Source organism: Pelobates fuscus, chromosome 3 (assembly GCF_036172605.1).
Source record: "Pelobates fuscus isolate aPelFus1 chromosome 3, aPelFus1.pri, whole genome shotgun sequence".
NCBI lineage: Eukaryota > Metazoa > Chordata > Amphibia > Anura > Pelobatidae > Pelobates > Pelobates fuscus.
This window is the reverse complement of record NC_086319.1, coordinates 339,907,140-339,926,813: the sequence shown is the minus strand read 5'-3', so window position 1 is coordinate 339,926,813 and position 19,674 is coordinate 339,907,140. Positions and strand designations below refer to the sequence as shown.

The following is a 19,674-nucleotide window of genomic DNA, read 5'->3' as shown; positions in this document are numbered from 1 at the left end:
TGGTGACTGGAAAGATTGTTCTTTAAGTCACAGGTAGCGGACTGTATATTCTAGTCAGGTGTGTCCTCAGATTGAGATAGCTCCCCTTTCTTTTGTCTCCCCCTCTACAGTATACACATACGGACGTGTTCCTTTCCCTCTTAACCATCTGTCCAGCTTAGCCCAGACATACTGGTAATGGGCATGTGTATGCGCCCAGTACCCTGGTTCTTACTGTGACACTACAGATTCCCACCAGGTTCACAAACTGTCTTATATGTTTTGTCACATTTTTATGTGGAACCTTGAATTGTATAAATACACTGCCTTTTGTTCAGTAAACCAATATTGTCTTGTCCCTGCACTCAGTCTTGTCTAGTGTTTGGGTACAAGGTCGGAAGAGCTTTATTACATTATGCAGTATCTGACTGATGGTTGGGTGATATCACTTAAGCTCAGGTTGCTAGGCGAGTAGCCATAAGGTTCCAGGTTGTTGTAACTCCAGGTGTTTCTTGATGGCATAGAGAAGGAGTCAGGCAAGAAAATATTACAGTTATATGGTGTAGATGAAAGTATAAATATTAAGATGGGTATGATTTGGAAATGTTTCCCTCATTAAAGTGTGTCTTAGTCCATAAAGGGCTGGGAGCCACTGCTCTATATTAATATGTTTTTTCAAGTGTGAGTCATGCTAGACATATATAAGGTATATACTCAGATACACAGTACAATAAAATAAAATGGAACGCATGTTTCAATGACGAATCTATGTTGTAATGTGTGTGCAAGCCTGGGAAGAAGCAAATATCCCCCCTCATGAAAGGGGGGATAAGTAGGATGTTATCACAACATATGGGGTACCATTAGTCAATATAGGAATATGAAGAAATGAAGATGATTTATTGAAACATGCGGATGAAGCATTGGTCCATGTAAAGTTCTGCCCAGACGTGGGCCTAATATCACTTTCTCTTGAATTCCAGTCCTCCTCCTCTTTTGTTTCAGGCTTGATGGCTGTGCCACTCATGTATGTAGAACTTTCTTACAGCAGCTGTGGTCATTCACTCCATGCTGATATAAAGCAGTGCAATATTGGAATGTGCTTGGGTGTCAATTCAGGGCTTTCTGACATCAGTTCTATGAAAACTTGCTCGATGTATGGGTTGCCAGTAAATGTAATATTTTTATAAAAACAAGGAACGCAGGACATTCGGTCTGTGGCATGAGACTGCTATTCAGATTTAAACTAACTGTACTGCAGTAGGTTCAATATATTGGGACTATCCCTATTATATTTGTTCTAAATAAGTATATACAAATAAACACACACACACACTGGTTAAATGATATGCTTATATCCGTTACACCCTATTAACAAGAAACTACACAATAGACACATCTCTTCTTCTAACACAGAGAAAGGAGAATAAAAACACTGATTTGCCGTGTTTAAAAAAAGATGGCACATTTATTGCTACATAAATGTTATATACATATTGTGTTTCTGTTACAATGACAGAAAACTTTGAACTTCTTGCTGCTGGTTGAAAAGGTTTATCAACAATACGTTGAATTTGACACAGGGTACAAATCTGCAATAAACCAATAATGGAAACTGGAGAACAAGATGATAAGCACTTCATCTTGGACAATTAGCTCTTACAATACTCCATAGGTACTACACTGTATGCTAGGACCCTAACTATGCTCTTAAATGCTATTGTAAATTTCTGATATTAATGAACAGGTTATGGTAAATAACCCTACATTTTTACTACCTAATATAGTAAAATAAAGTAAGAAACTTTTTACTGAAAACTTTTTCGATTTCAAAAATCTAGAAAGAGTAATATTTAGAATTCAAGAAATTTTCTTACAAGATTATTGTATAAAAGACTAACTACAGTGAAAAATAAGCCAAATGTTTTTTTCTTTCTATTTTCTGAAGGAAAAGCTTCTGGGCATACTGCAAAGTCTATTATAGCCAACAAAGGAAAAAAAAGGGGAAAAAAAAAGACAAGCTTAGAAGAAAACAAATAAAGGCCAGGCAGTAGCACGTGAAAGCTCTCACGTCATAAGCAACAACGTCTGTTTAGTCGATAAATACTGAAATAAAGAACAAGGCCACAGATCTAGTCCCATGATATTTGATGATAATATAAGCAAATAGTAAATATCCATTCAGTTCATAAATCATTCATTTGTAAGGAACCATAAACACGTTATTTAAAGTTCCCAAAACATAATTTGTTCTGTTTAGAATCCTCTTACATTTGCAGACACTTTGTTCAAACCAGGATGCTACTCTCAGTTATAATTCTCCCATGTTCTATATAGTGGAAGACCGCTTACATGGAAGTATCAAACAGGGCTTGGTATAGATCACGGGCAAATAAATACTTAAAAAGCGTTCTGCTAGAACATAAATCTTGACTTCAGACAGGTCACGTTAGTAGTCTGTTTTTTCCAAAGTGGTTGATGTTTGCATCGGATTGAATGTTACTCATGCATAATCCCAATGAATAAAGATTAAAGAACTAAAGGTGGTGACCATTGCTCTTATGTTTCATATGAACTTCAACCACATGATGATTTGTTCACACTACTTGCCACAGTAAGCAGTTACTGTTAACCCACCATAATTACTGCCTGAATAACCTCCGCTGTAAGTCTGTGCATATACAAGCTAATGGCTTACTGCTCTACAAGCAGCAGGTACGGTATGGAACAGAAAGCTGTTCTAACAAAGGTATTTGCCCTCAATTTACAGCTCACTTTAAAAGCTTTGCTATGAAGTCTAGATTTTCTTTAGTTTTCTTTTGAGAAATTGTATGGGAACAAAATAGGGGACATAAGGAATCCCTCTATATACGATACTGCTAGGTCACAGCAATGTTCCGCTCTTCAATCCTTACTACTGCTACTGACTGAGCTTAGCGTGGAAAGTTAACTATGACCATAACTGTTCAGATTACCAGAGACAAAAATAACATTACAAAAATAAAATAAACAAACAAAGCTATACCAAGGAATATTTTCCAGTAGGTGGAAAACACTATTTATATGGCAAAAGGAATAGAAAGGACATCGAGTAATGTTTCCCTTCCTTCTTTAAGACACTAATAGGTATGCTGGGAATGCTAAGGGTCAAAGGTTGCCACCGTTTTTATACTCTGAACAGTTCTAACAAACGCTGGCATCAAATGAAATCTTTACCACTTTCAGCCCAACTTTTCCCTTTTTATATGTAGACCTTTACAACAGTTCCTTAACAATAAATAAAATATGTAGATACAATGCATTTGTCAATTCAGTTTAGGCACAAGGCAGCTTCCACGATTTGTGGAGGAAATATGACAGTCTGATTGTGCAGAAACGACACATTGAAACAGTTATGATAAGTTCAGACAATTTGGTAGATTTCAACTTCTAATGCAGGTGTTAAACATTTGCTTTAAAAATCGGTAAGATTGCATTTTGGGTTTCTTGCTTCAAGTTATTATTTATTTATTCCCCCCTCTTCGTTATTATTCTGTCAGATTTGTGTCGTCGATATGTTAGTTGTCTGTGTCCTTGTGATGAAAGGTCACCTTGTTATATATGATATCCATAGTGTGGGAGTCCTGGAAATGAAAACATAACAACGTCAGTAAATCCCTCAGCAACTAGATTATAAATATACTAAAGAAAGAATATATTTCACGAACATTATCATCTTTTAAAGATGAAAAAATGTTTAATACAACGAATAGACCAACAGAAAGCACACATTTCGATCAAACATTACTTATTGCTCCTGGAACTAAACTATTGGTCACATATGCAGAGAGCAGCAAGTGATCGTCTGTTACCAGAGCAGCCTGCTGGTTTACGAGAGAATCATGGCGGCCTCCGCAAAGTGGATATTGATGGCATGTATGTTTAAAATAACTTGCCATTTTGTGTGCAGAGCGAATGCATTTCTAGGTGATCAGAGTGAATGTGAAGAAATGAAAACAACAAATTATTCAGTAGCAGGTTAAATGTGGACATTTAAACCGGTCTTCTGCAGATTTCACTTTTTTATAAAAATCCTATGTTGTATTGTAATATGTTTGTAAAATATATTACTATCAAAGACTGGTGTTGACATGTTTGAGAAAGTATGTATCAGTAATTGGGAATATCTAGCTATGTGTATGTCAATATATAAAAATGTGGTCTTTGTGCACTTTTAAAAAAAGACGTGTGGTTTTCAACATCAATTGTTTAACCACTGCTGTAAAGCTGGACTTCATAGAGAGGTCAGTAAACATATCATACATTAAGCACTAAAGACAAATACAAGGCGGCTTACCTGGCTGATGTTTACATATGACCCATAGGGTTGGTATTATCAGTTAGCCCAGGGTGAGCTCCTGGGTGTGTGTTTGGGGGTTCTGCCGATACGGCAGAAACTTTTTCTTCTTCCCTTCTCTTAAGGCAGGCTGCTTTGGGATTGAGGTTTCTCTCTGTAAAATAAACAAACAAATGTAAACAACCATCAGCTAACAATCATACATTCAAACCATAAACAGAACAGTTGATCGTTCCATATTTATTAGGGCTACAGTCTATCCATCTATCCAACATGTTACAGATCCATATCAGGTTGAATAAGATGCGAACTAGGACCTTAAAAAAAAAAATCATTTTGGGCCACAACAATATTAGAAACACACACACACACTACAATAAGCAGATACCATCATGTCCAGCAACATTTGAAAAACAGGTCGTAAAAAACTAATAATAAAAATATATATATATGAATCCTATAACATCACACATTCATAAGCAGAAAAAACAGGAATTAAAAAGCTTGCCAAGTTTTGTAGGATTCCAATCCAAACTCGCCATGAAATGTGGGATAGCGAACATGTACTAACTTAGCCAAGACACAGTGACCAGAGATGGCAATTTGGCATTTTGTTTACCACCATCATGGCTGTGTAACAATCAGAATCATACAGAGCTGTGCAATATGTTGGAGCTTTATAGATTAGAGCAATAATTATAGCAGGTAAATAGAAGTAAACAATTAAATCTACTGCTGAATGATACATTGGTTATTTTGCTCTTAAACACATTGTGAGCACAAAGTTAGCTGTAGGACAGGAATGACAAACAATATGCAAACTACACAAAATTCTCAATAACACCACAGTTTTGCCAACGTTTATGTATATACGATTGACTGTTATAAAATGCTCTGTGTACTCTATATTCTCACTAACAGTCTAGTGAAAGAGAGAAAAAAAAACCTCAACAACCAGCTTCCATTCACTTTAACCTGTTCTGTCCTCAGGTAGTATATAGTTAAGCTACTTGTATAAACAATTCACTCACCACACGTTTGCCTTTCATTTAAGATCTAACCTTATCCATAAAGAATGCGCAATTTTTTTAAAAAAATACACATTTACTCAAGACAGCAAAATACTTAAAGAGACACTCCAGGCACCAAAAAAAACTATCTAAATGATGTTGTTATGGTGCCAGGAGGCCCCTGGAGGCACTTTTACCTCAAGGGGTTACATCATTCTCAAAAGGTTTAACCCCTAAGTTGCCTCCAGTGGTGGTGTCCATTCCTCCCCTGGCAGCAGAATTTTCACTTAGAGGAAGCGCGGAGTTCAGTCGGGGCAGGGGCACTGTTGATTGGCTAGGAGCGGTCAGGTAACACTCTCAGTCAATCAGTGATTCCCATTCACGATTCTGGCTTGCAAAGAAATGTACCTTTTGCAAGCCAGTTTAGTGAGTGGGGATTAATAACAAGGTAACATTCTAACTCCCAAAGTTCTGCAAGCCCTAAACAGTCTATAGCTTCTTATAAATCTTCTTAACATTATTACTGACCTCTGACTTGTTGCTCTAGGTTGAGTATAACTGCTACAGCCTGATGAAGAATTAGCAGTTTTGTCTGAGGTTTTTCGCTCTTTAGGTGCAGTTGACACATGCGTCCAAGTTCTTTAAATGCTTCATTGATGTCTCGAACACGCAAACGTTCCCGCGCATTGTTTGCCATCCTTCTTTCTCTTTCTCTCTCCAGCTTCTGCTCTGGATTCAAATCTTCATCTTCATTAATACTGCTAGAATAGGGACAAAGAAACAAAACTCTACTTAGCTTGTCATTTCTGTGTGAATATCTATGCCACATCATAAAAGTATGATACAAACGCGTCCTGTGAAGTAGCCTGCGTGGTCACATCAGCAATCAATGCAGTCACATATTTGCCAGAAAACCTACTCCCATAGCTAGAAATCTGCCAGTAGCTTCATATTCTGCACCATTTAGCTGAGTACATAATAACATTACACCAGTCCAGATGGTGACTTTAGAGAAGCCTAATTTAAATTTTTAATAGAATTTACAATGTATTAATTATGTTTCCTTGTAGTCAGGCAGTCTTCTTAATAACTCTACTGGGAGCCCCAGCAGCTTGCTAAAGCTTTCCTCTTCACAACCTAAGCACATCTATGGCTGTTTGTACGCCCGTGTGGGGACTAGCTGAATTCCCCACTATCCTGCTCAGTGGATAACATCTCAGGTTTGTCTGAGAAGTGTCAGGTTATTATTAAAGGGATAGCACAGTCTATGAAATCTCTCCCGTTACTTATTAACCAATGCCCATTAAGAGAGTTGGGAAATTCTCTGCCACTAAACTATGCAATGTGTTGAAGCTTAGAATATATTTTATATTTATAGGATGATAATGGATTTCAATTAAGAAAAGAAACACTGCAGAGTACAAGGCATTATATCTGCAATTGACAGTGTTTCTGCATTTCATATCAGTGTAGCACTGATCAGAGTACTGTATCTTTCCTCCCAAAACTATTTTTTTTACACTATAGACTTACTTTTTACATTTATGCTAAATATGCAACTCAGACCTTCTTACTCTCTACTACAAACTACAATTGGATCTTATTATGAGATTGCTTCTTCTAAGGTTTAACACAAAACGGAATAAATCAAATAGCAAATCAGGTGCAAAATGAAACATCAATTACGGTAGAGGTTTAAACATTATTTGTTTAAAATCAATCAGAAAATATTGTAAGTGATTTTCATTTAAACAGGTGAAAACACATGCACTTGTAAATAAAACATAATTTCTATTGATTTGAACGGCACTTAAGGTCGGTGCGTCAAAATAAACAAGGGAAAAATATAGTTGTGTAGTGCCCCTGTGATCAACGTATACCCTGAAATTGAAACACAACTACCTTGTTCTCCCTCTTGAAGATTTCATGTCTTTTTGTGATGATTCATCGTCTGATTTCATATCGTCCGAAGACACTGGATCGTGAATATTCTCATCTTTTTCTTTACGCTCTGACTTGACTTCTACAAGGTTTGGAATCCCAGGCTGGCCTGTCAATCCTCCGGACAATGCTGAGGATAAACGTTGATAAATGTTTTATTGTGATAATTGCACATTAAACAGTACGATCAGTGCTAAATTAATACTAAACAGAACCTAACGAGGTCAATGATACAAGAGGGATTTTATTATTTTTATACTAACACCTTCAAGGTAGAAAAGCCAAAAACAAACAAACAAAAAATGGTATTCAGTGCAGCTGGTTTAGGACGTACATTATAAGAAGTTACATTGTGGTTGAGGTTATATCAGGGGTGTGCATTACCTCTGTAATTTTCTTGTGTTTTGTGATTAATTTCTGTGCTTGAAGCAGAGACAGCGCTAGACAGAGCCGAATGGTCACTATTCAGGCTTACAGACTCTTCTCTGTGATTTCCCAACTGCAGAAGAGAAAGAACAGCATCACATATAAAATTCAAGAGGTATACATTCAAATTAGTCCTCTGTGTAAATATAACCTCAGGCACAAGAAATGAAATCAATGATTATTCTTAAAATAAATGCAATCAATTAGACACATTTACATCCCAAGAATGCAGGTTTATGTTGATGGAGATGTAAAGATTGCACAGATGTTCTTTTCAGAAAGCCACTGCAGAAGTTACATTTTAACATTCGTAGCTTACTAATGAATGGCTTTTATTCAAAGTGTTCGTCATTAAGTACATTACAAAATCAACATGTATTCATATTTCCATTGCAAATACATTGTGTCTTTTTGAAGCCACTTAATGATCACTCTGAGTAAACACAATGCTATTAAATGAAAAATATAAAAACAGTATTGTATGTATGTGTGTATACATGTACACTTTTTATATATACTATACTGTCTATAAAATGTTAAGATGGACAAAAACATGAGAATTTCCATCTAGCAGATAGAAATGACTTTGCTGATGATTTAAGCTTTTAAATAATTTGCCAGAAATATCACAATGTAATTCAATGTGCACAGTTCAGTTTCTATGGAGAACAGGCAGCAGTACATCTTTAGCAGATTCTCGATAGAAGTCTAGAAAGTTGATGCTGCATGTTATGCCTGCAAAGTATGATGATTTTGTACAAACTCAATCTAAGAACTGCCAGATTAATGGCCATCTAAGATGCTATAGCCAATCCTAGAATGACAGACTGACAGGAAAAGCTTGACAAAGTAAGAATATAGATTTCAAATAACATGGATTAAAGCTGACTGGCAGCCAGTTTACACTGTGAAAATGAAAGACCAAAAACAATGTTAAAACCCCCCGAATCATATGAAATACAACCCAGCAGATATTTTCAAAGCTAGGAGTAGAACATATAAATTTTAATATGCTATTAGTATATCTTTCTCTACGCCCAGAGATTGGTCCATACTTCATTCTATGGCGTGAAGATATTCTATTTCATTTTGCATAACACATTTGGAACAAAGTTAAATGGATGAGAAGGAAAGTTAAATGTATTTAAAGTTTGGCTAATATTATTTTCTGCAGACACAGAGTGCCCTGTAGTAGGCTATTTTATAACACATGGGTTACCCAAGTATTGAAACCACATAATTTGCTTCATGCTAAAATATTATTTTAAATGTTTTTTTTTTTCTCCATGCATTTCATTTTTTTTATTCTGGAATACAATGCTCCTGTTGACTGAGACAATTATAAATTAAAACATTTTGAAATATGACCTGCTTGGTATTATATGCATTAAATATTTTGGGAACGGATAAAAATAAATAAAATAGTAATTAAATAATTTGTGTAATGGGTGTTATGCTTTAACCCTTCATGTCCTAAATGATCATTCACTTTAATTTGTTTTGGCAAGAAATAAAAAAAAAAACAATAGCCCCAGGCACATTTTTTCCCCCAGCAATTGAGTGTAAATGAAAAAGTATATCCTTGCGATAGTAAAGCACATTTAATTTAAATCCACTATATGAAAGAGATGACCTTTAATGTTAGAGTTCATCTTTATTTACATGGGTAACTAAATCTTCCCATTACATCACCTCTCTCAGGAACACGCAATTCATGCTTAATCAAATTAGCAGAACTTCCTTTCTGCCTATCTGTAACCAGATTCCATCTGCAAATGTTTCTTGTGTGTTTCCTGAAGAATTTTACTTTCAAAGCCTGTGCTGCCCTTTTTTTTTTTCTTCTTCTTAAACTTGCACTAAGCCATTCTTTTGTCTTTTAACGCCTGCACTGGCAAAGTACAGCACAGCCACGCATTGTGCTATGACTTGATACACAAAGGGTTACAGCCATTAAGATGGCAATGTCCATATATAACAGGTGTACAAACAGTGCTTTGTCTCCTCCGAGTGGCCTTCTCAGCATGGCTGGATGGGACGGACCTTTAATTGTACAGCTCATTAGCATACAGCTGACAGTCTGCTGCTGCTGACACACTTGTCTACATTTCAGTGATTACTCAAACCACACTTCCCAATAAAACCAGTCTATAACAAGTGACACCACACTGGCCTTTGAACTGCTTTTTGGGCACTGCCGAAAGCTGCTCAAAGAACCAAACAGGCATCTGTTTTCTCCCAGCGGATCTAACTGTGCTGCCGAGGCCGACTTGTGTTTAAGCATGCCTAATCACTTAGTTCATATAGGGCTGCGCAGAAATTACACAAGTGCTGATTTTGCGGGATTTAAATTGTAATACTTAAATTTATTAAAATCAAAATCACACTTGTAATTCATTTCCTGCAGTTAGCTTTTACACTGCAAGTAAGGGTGCAAAAGTGAAAAAGCACAATATATACACACACACACACACCTGCTAAATTATGTCAACTCAAATTACAACACTTGGACCAAAACATGAAGTTATCCATCTCATGCAATATCCATTCAAACTCTTTGGCATCTATTGACTAAGCTACAAGCTCATATTCTGGAAGTGTTAAACTGGGCAACAGAAAAGGCAGCAACTCGTGAACTCAAACAGCTAGAATATGATGCCACAAGAAATATGATTAAATACCTTTGGTCTTATTAGAATAAACAAGACACAAAAAGATATGAAAAAAAAAAAAAAAAAAAAAAAAAAAAACAGAGCTTTCAGTTACTCCTGGCAGATAAACAGTTTTGATTAACTATGGATCAAACATGCAGGAAAACAAGGCAACTGTGGGTGACGGGAAATTGGATACACGGTTTAATTTTTAATCTGGCCCTAAAAATACAGTTTAAAGAAAGAAGAAAAAAAAACCTGCGTACACTAATCACATAAAAACGACTCAAAGACGCCAGTTTCCTAGCTTCCCTTGGCAAGATCATCTACCCCTGGTAAATTGAATTTGGATTTAAAAGTGAGAAAATCGGAGGTTATGTGGTATTAAAGCTTAAGTCAAATAGAGTATTTGCCAGCAAATACACTTAATATTATTTATTTTTACAGAGTTAAACTGCCAAAGAACAAATCACATTTTCTTTTAAATACACATTTTAAAAATGTATTTAAATACCGGTATGTTAGGAGGCTAGCATTTAGACACATTTATTGAAAAAAGAAAAAAAAAATGATATATGCTAGTAACCAAGAACATTTTGGACATTTTATTGACCTACAAAATTAATGGCAGCAAAAATATATTTTAACATAAATTCGTACTAAAGTCATTAAGCTACAGAAATACATATCCACAGAAAACAAAGACAAATCTAACGCATGCTTTGGAAGATGACACACAGAATATGTCATTAAAAATGATGAATACTCAACTTTTAAATGAGCAGCAGGTGCTCTGCTAAATGTATTGCTTGCTCTTAAGAGACTAATGGAGTTAACTCACCAAATAAGACTGTACTGAAAGAAAAACTAATCTTGAAAGAAATCAAGATAAATAACAATGTCTGTTACATGGCACAAATCCTCATCACTAATGAAACTTCTCCTACCGTAGCGTGGCCTTTATAAAGAAGCAGTGTGAGCAGGGATTTAATATTCACTTTCCCTCATTAAGATGGCCTTTGTATTGACAATTGAACACTGTGGAAATGTTACAAAAAGTCCTGCGTGTTTGTTTGGTAGCTGTGTTTTCACAGTAGGAGATTTGGCTTGGACATTTTAAAAACCTCAGTCTTCTGCTGTTAATCTGTTCGTTATACTGTTAACGTTTTGGAAATACAATAACTTACAAGGGGGGAAAAAAAAATTTGAAATATAGCTTCCCGATACTGTGCCATAAAGATAGATTTAATTGAATGGCAAAACCACGTCTTACAAACAGAGCAATCTCAGAGATTTTACCTGTTTCTGTTTTGAGTTGTTGTTAAAAAAAATAATATTAACATGCACATAACACCTTCTTCCCTCCACCAATCTTGCTAATTCTAACCAGGTCCTTCCAAAGAAGCAGAGAGAAAACTGAATTTCTATCATAAAGCACTTGGGAGATGCATTTTAAATCTTTTTTTAAATATTAATCCTACTTGTTTTCCCTTTCTTTAAATGATTCCCATGCCTTTAACAAAGATGGAATGAATTACTACTTTGGGACTAATCTAGAAATCGTTTCCTTTTCAGTGTTACTTCCACTACAGCTGTGCACTAACTCTATTCAATTTTTTTGGGGGGGGGGGGGGGGGGGGGGGGGGGAGAGGATTAGAGGTGGGGGATGGAGGGGGGGCAAGAGTTAAAATTTTAGGCCTGTTCAGACTAACATTCACATTCAGGCTGCATTCTGCCAGCATCTGCTATTGAAGTCTAGTTCCAATTTACAATAAACAGCTTTTCCAGACCAGAACGCTTGAAATTCAGTCCCTCTTGACTGCTTTTCCTATTCAATCTCTCTGCACAATATTTCAAGGAGAAAAAATGTTCTGCCAATTATTACACATCTGGAAAAAATGCATGTATAAGCTAAAATATACTCTGCAGAAAGTCTCTGCTTTCAGGCACATGGTACAGCGGGATTTTATGGGCCAGTGACAAGGTCAGCGTGAGCAAAGTTTGAGGGGGGGGGGGGGGGGGTGTACCTTAAATTTCAAATTAAGGGCAGGTGCATTCCCTAATTTAGGTTTTTATTTGTCTGCAAAAAATACCAAGATTGCAATTCAATCCTAGCTTACTCAGAATCCTAGTACTGCCAATTGTGGGTGAGTAACCTCTTTACTGTTCATGTGGAATTTTAAGTTATGCCGCCATTAAAAAAGTAAACACGTAGAATATATATATATATATATATATATATATATATATATATATAAATACTGAATATTTCTGCCTACCATTGAGGACTGTCGACTGTTTGCTACAAGTCCAGTTGTTCCATAACTTGAGGTGAGGCTTGCGATGGGCCCGTTATGGGCTGCACCCAATAAACTGTGTATATCTGCAGACATGCTTGTTGAAGGGCCTACAGCATGATTTCGGAGTACATGGATGGCATCATCAAGTCTATCCAAACGATCTTCCATTCGCGACTGCTGTAAGTAATTAAAAATCCAGTCATTGGGTGACATTAAGAAAACTTCAAACCACAACAGCACTCTGGTACTTTAACCCCTTAAGGACACATGACATGTGTGACATGTCATGATTCCCTTTTATTCCAGAAGTTTGGTCCTTAAGGGGTTAAACGATTCGTCAAATGTGCAAAACAGTTTCACCGAACATCCCAAGCAACATTCTCCGATACAAACACCATGGCCATATTTATTTTTAACCCTTTCAGTTGCACAATCAGCTGACACTAAATATTAATCTTACATGTAATATTAAATATCCAAATCTTAGCTACAAGAAGGATGTTAAGAATTATGTGGGCACATGAAAAAATAGCTTTTCTGGCTGGAAATAATATTCCCCGTATAAACCACCTCTGTGTTTAAACATATGCACCTATATTATTTGTTGGGTTTCATTGCGTGGAACAGGTGTTAATAAAACACACAATTACTCTGACGTTAGCATATGTTAATAAAATTCATAAAAAGACACTTTTTAGCAAACAGATATTTCCATGCAATTTCAAATAGGCCAGCTGGGGAACCAGGTGAACACCAGCCATTTATATTAATCATTTTTTTCACAGTCTGTAAATTTAAATAAATGTGGTCTGGATTATTTCAACATTAAAGGCTGCATTGTACAAAGCACATGGTGGAATGTGCGTTTGGTTAATTTGGCCATATACTTTCAACATGGTTTGAGAAATTGGGCTACAGGTATAGGTGCTTTTTCTTTTTCACTGCCAGTGTCTCACATGTATTGAATGCCCAAAATATATTTTATATCGAGCGGTTTTTAACTATTTCAGAGCCAGAGCTGTGAGCAACGGCATTACACAATAGGGAAAAACTGTAAGTACATTTGACAGACAAACACACGCACAAACAGGCACCATCTAAAGAGAAATACTACTACCTCACAGACATCTTTCAAGAAGGACATAGCATCTTGCAAATGCTCGTGAAGTTGCTGCTCAACACGATTTTTCTGGCAAAGTCAAGACAGGACAAGAAAGCAAGGCAGAGATTAAGATTAATTAAAGAGAAAAAGAAAATAAAAAACAGCTGACATGCAGGTCTCCGTGAAAAGTTAGTCAAGTTAATGCAGATGGTGGATTGAAGAAATAGACTTTAGGCATTAGAGGTGTGAGACTCAAATAGACAGGAGTAATACAAAGATTTAGTATGTCAAAAAGAGCACATTTGGGATTTTTCAGACCATCAGGAGAAGGGAGGCAGATATAGGCAGGATAGCAGGAAAGGTATTTTACAATTTTTCAGAGTATGGTGCATTGGTAGTAGTACACTAATGTGGCAGTGCTTCGTTCCATACAATAGTACACACATGCCTATGTATTTCACATATAACTCCATAAACATACACTCTGCCTAGCTCCTGCATATTAGTATATTATTATATAGATTATATTTACACACACACATATTATATTATAATTATATATATAAAGGCGTTTTGGCAAGATGTACATGTCCAGTGATTCAAATGCAAAATAAAGTATAGACGAATCAGGTAACATTTTATTGGACTATTGGAACTTTGGAAATTTTTAGAAGATTGCCATCCAAATTCTGTTTGTTTAAACAAAATAAACAAATAAAGAAAACATAAAATACTCAATTATTTTCCATTTACATACACAAAACACAAAGTGGAAGCTACGGATACGTAGCATAAGTGTAATAAATAAGAAGAACAAATTTAAAAATAGCAACATATCTCAGAACCCTTTTAGTGCCAGAGGGATAGAGTAATGCAATGGTTTGTAATGGCTTGGGAAAATGGCCAAACCAGACTAAAGGAGATAGCAGATCCTTGATTATCTGTGTGTACCCTTTCCTTGCCCATCATAAGGCAGATGCTCAAGCATTTCAGGGTTCAGTTTTAAGTCACTTAAAGGATATTAAATGAATTTTATAAACTCCCACCCTTTCCAAACAATGAACGGACAATGAAAATTAGCTATGGGTTTATGGAGTAACCCTGGTCTCCCATTACAGCAATTTAGCAGCAGCTGTCTGTTAAACAGAGACTAGCCTTCCAAGTAACAGATGGTGGCAGACACACCCTATATGTTTTATATTGTTCTGTCAACCCAAACCATTTGCTCACAAGGAATGTGTTTGTAACATCATACAGCTGATTTCTTCAATGAGCAGAGACATAGAGAAAAATGCAGAAACTTTAAAAGTTGTGTCTATGTATCAAAACAATGTCACACTATCTTACCAGGGAGTGTAGAGAATTGTCATAACTTGGAGAAGAAGGTGTTTGCCCTCCTTGTCTCGACCACTGGTTAGCACCTGCCAAAAGAAAAATAAAGTATAACTTAAAACACCATACATTTATAGGGTTTACTGATCTACAGAAAAACACACAACAAATTTATACCATATTTTCTTTTTCGCTGCAGTAATTAAATATTACAAAGTAAACTGTAGTTATTACTTCTTGATTAATTTAGTTTAAATAGGCTTTGCAGTGGACATAATTTTTCTGAAACAAATGGAACTACCATACTTTTCCCCCACAAATGTGTTAATAACAGCTTAGATCTTGGCATAACACGAGTGTGTGAAACACTATATCTCTAACAGCCGTCGCAGGCACTTTACCTTGGGATAGTGTAATTCTAGTTAATTGACCAGTGACAATGCAGGATTCATTTGAGTTACTTCCATAATACCCATTCTCGAAAGAATAATCCCCAACATACTAAAAATGTAAACTATGTTAAGAGGAAGACAACAAGTCCAATACCTTTTTTCCAGTTCTGGAGGAAAGGCATAGTATATGATTGATGTGCTTAGGACCCACTTTTCCTGTAACCTCACCAGCTGAATAATGCAGCAACACCATTATTAAATTATAGATCTACCACTGAAAACCAGAAAGGCACATCAAAGAAAAAAGCCTATGGGTATGTTCCTTCAATCACAACTGTGTCTGTGAGAGAGGAATACGTTCATTACAAATTCTTTGTGGAGAAATCCACAAATGAATATCATTTAAGAGAGGACTAGAGCATGTTTGTATTGCATGGAGGGCGAGGTGCTCTTCAGAATAATTCAATGTAAACAGCGTTTAGCAAATGTCACAAGGAGCGGAGAGTTATATTTTTCTGTGTGCATTGTCAAACATAGTCAACTAAACATTTACAAATTCTTCTGTGTTTATGCAGAGAGACACAACCCATTTAGCGCTTAAGAATGGGAAAGGAAATCCATTGTAAATGTATTACTTCAACAAGCACAAAAACATAGCCCCTCTTCAGTTAGACTGTTGATTCAGATAGTTGTGGGTAGCTATTGTTTCATCAGCTGTTGGCACCCATTCACTCTAGATTGGAGCTTCAGTCTGCAAGGCTTGGGTTCTCATTGGTATTTGTGTTATCCATGTATATGCATTTTTGTACGCTATGTCCGCCATAAAGTAATGTGGGGAAAAAGTGATACTTTAAACCAGCGTTGTGGAGTCTGAGACAAAGGTTGTGTGTACAGACTCAGCAACACTGCTATATACAGATTTCTAAACAAAATCTTGTTTGAAATGCAGAAATCTGTATATAGCAGTGTTGCTGAGTCTGTACACACAACCTTTGTCTCAGACTCCACAACGCTGGTTTAAAGTATCACTTTTTCCCCACATTACTTTATGGCGGACATAGCGTACAAAAAGCACCTAGAAAGTACCAAACAAATATGGAAACTAACGCTGAGGGACGCCAAGAAACTAGTTTTCATATTGATCCAAAGCTGTACTCCACACTAGACCAATCGATAGCCAAGTGGAATAATGAGCATTCGATATATAAACAGACTGCACATCATATTAATGTCTGCATTTAGTTTGATCTTTTCACAGATAACTCTGAGCCAATGATTCATTAGATATTTTTTGAGCGAGACATGGATTATGAACTGGAGAAAATACTAAATATTGCAAGGCACATAGCTTGTGATGCAATACATGTTTTGTGGTAAATTAAAAATGATCAACTCACATCCCGTTGTGACCAAGAATGCGGTTTTATTAAATATAAAAAGAAAGCTAGGGTTGTAGCAGATTCTGGACTGCTAAAATAAGAGTGTTATAATAAGCTGGTGAACATTTATTAACACTACTAAAAGTATTCAAATAATAAAAATCTTCAAAATAAATATTTTTTTAAAATTGGGATACACAGCCACTATTGACTACAACTCCCATCATGCAATGTTTTGCTTGATGTGTATGATAAAAGTTATACTATAAAAAACACACACACATCTCTGCAGCTGCTGGTGAGATAACTTGCTATCTCATGCAATGGGTGGAGAGAGAGAAAGGAGTCAACACTTGCTCCTCATCCAATAGGCCTATGCAATATATAAGCATATTGTGTGCCAAGTGACTGCATCTGTACCAGTAAACATAAAGCATATCAGCCAATCAGTGATGATTCTCTCTCATTAATCACAGGTATGATGGAAAAAAAATTTTTTTTAAATGGGCAGCTCATGTAGTACAGTCTAAAAAAATCGTAACGCACACAGCGAACACCACATAAAAAAAAATCTCACTCGGCAAAGCAACATGAGAAGTGAAATTTATACCCGATCCTTAGATAATTCATCTTATAAATGTTGGAAGAATTGCTCCTCTTATATATACGTTTCCATTTTATTACCTCAGTGGATAAAAAGAAAAAAAAGTAATACAAATATATATTGCTATTAACATTTACCAAATTGTGATTTAAAAAAAAAAAAAAATCTTTGTTGTCTTATTGCTAAGAAATAAATATATGAAATCATCAGAATATATGAGGCTAAAATATTTAGCAAGCTGGCCCACCCTGGTGTTACTAAGTTCCCCAGGGACTTATGATTCATAAAATATGGCAAGCATTTGTTCCAATTTAAGATTTCTCACTGGTCCATTTACCATGGTAAAAATGAAATGTTCCTGTCATCAGACATTAATACCAAAAAGAACACACTCTGTCTTTATGACCTATTAAGCCACAGTGTTTGTTTAGATAATTCCATCATATTGGTAAGAGAAAAAGAATTAGGTTCTACCTGGCAGAGGTGACGGAGATCCAACAGGGGTCGAAGGATTTGATGGAAAACTACTGCTGGTATGGTCAGGAGAATAAATCTAAAATGAAGCAGAAAAGCAGCAATTAATGGCTATGGGTTTTTTTTTTTTTTTTTAAAGGATTTTTTTAAATGAATCAGAAAAGTAGCAATTAACGGATGTTTTATCTTATTTTTTTATTAAATACGTTTTACACTTTAAATTAACCAGAAACATATTGAAGTTGAATATAAAACCAATATTGTTCCTCCTAATGCCTGTTGAAAAAATAGACATTATTAGAAAATGGTTTAAACTCAACAGTTGACTATTATTATGGCAACAATAAAAAAATAATAATAATAAAATAGCTATATATATATATATATATATATATATACACACACACACACAGTAAACAATTTTATAAATAAATAAAGATAGATAGAGTAATTTTAGTATCATTATTTTATTTCTTTTTTTGTTGCCATTATAATAGTCCAACAGTATGGGAAAGGCAACTGTTGTGTTTAAATTACTTTCTAATATTTTCTACTTGTGAGTAGTCGTTCCAGCTCATTCCAAAATTTCTGGAATATAAGGTCCAGGCTTGTGGGTTGCGGTAGTGAGGGTTTAAGTCCTGCGGACTGTGATGTTCCCGCCATGTGGCTGGGCCCGGGGCATCCGGAGTCCAGGCTTGGGTGGGGAGCTGCAATCTCTGCGTCTACGTGTGTCCAGTTGGTGGAGACCGGGATAACCCCCGCCGGTCCATAGGGGGGGGAACGAAGGCACAAACTTTGTCTCGTAGCTTGCTTCAGCGGCGGGAGAGCGGCCGTCTCCCCCACCGCCGCCATGCCTGTAGGCCGCAACCTCGGGCTAGTCGGAGCCGTTGCAAATATCACTCTGCTTGGTGTCTACACGTATGTCTCGGTAGCCCCAGTCGTTTGGGAGGTACATGAAGGTGGTTGACAGCCTCAGTTCGTCGGTAATCGGCGGTGTTCACGTTTGAAAGCTGGAGCAGCAGCGACATGCGACTGCTCCGCTCTGCGGTCAGGCCCTGCCCCCCCGAACTGCTCATATTTAATTAAAAATGCAACAAACTATACTAGAAATATGAGTCAATCCCCGGAATACAATAAGAAATCCCTGACACGTAAATAATGTTGCAGGTGACTATGAACTTGCAGCAGAGATCAGAAATCAGCTGAAGAAGTCTTCATTCTACGAATATATATTTTAGCCAGAGGTAATGCTGCATGTTTTATCAAAGTGATATCTGGGATCTGTCAGTACACACATTATCCAGTTTTCCTGGATATTTTGGGACAGTCCCTATTTTAGGCCCCTTTCCCAGGTTTGTTCTTTGGTGGTGCTTCTTGTGAGACCACAGAAACATTCTCATACAGAATTCCTCAGCAGATCACTATCCCCCCACTCTCACTGTCCGACATTCACATACAAAAAGCATTCATATAGTTACAAATAAACAAACCACATGTTTTTATCTCCATACAAATACATTCAACTATGTGTGCAGGTAAAGTAAAGCCTTAGTCTTTCCAGATATAGTTCATCAGGTTGCACAAGCATCCAAATATATAAATGTATGTCAAAGAAGACTTTTGGCGAATTCTAATTTGGGTCAACTTACATTTATTCATCTATCTTTAGGTTTTAATTCTCAAACCAAAAATGCTGTAGAATCCACATGTATCACGTTGGAACTGTCACATGATTTCACATTTATGTTATT

The 19,674-nt window shown here is 36.3% G+C and overlaps 1 protein-coding gene across 9 annotated transcripts in view; it reads right to left on the bottom strand.

Annotated features, from left to right (window-relative positions):
• Positions 1–1,427: 1,427 nt before the first annotated feature.
• The window catches only part of TCF12 (transcription factor 12), a 214,295-nt gene continuing 196,048 nt past the window's right edge, over positions 1,428–19,674 (bottom strand). For 3 of the 9 annotated variants that reach the window (XM_063449090.1, XM_063449092.1, XM_063449096.1), the window contains 9 exons: positions 17,924–18,002; positions 15,090–15,163; positions 13,758–13,829; positions 12,620–12,817; positions 7,651–7,765; positions 7,228–7,396; positions 5,854–6,086; positions 4,316–4,469; positions 1,428–3,602 (listed from right to left, as the gene is read on the bottom strand). In XM_063449090.1, coding sequence (XP_063305160.1) covers positions 4,327–4,469; positions 5,854–6,086; positions 7,228–7,396; positions 7,651–7,765; positions 12,620–12,817; positions 13,758–13,829; positions 15,090–15,163; positions 17,924–18,002 — 1,083 coding nt within the window. In that variant the 3' untranslated portion in view covers positions 1,428–3,602; positions 4,316–4,326. The remainder of the gene's footprint in view (positions 3,603–4,315; positions 4,470–5,853; positions 6,087–7,227; positions 7,397–7,650; positions 7,766–12,619; positions 12,818–13,757; positions 13,830–15,089; positions 15,164–17,923; positions 18,003–19,674) is intronic. The other 6 variants (XM_063449094.1, XM_063449098.1, XM_063449099.1 and 3 more) reach the window with 3 other exon arrangements.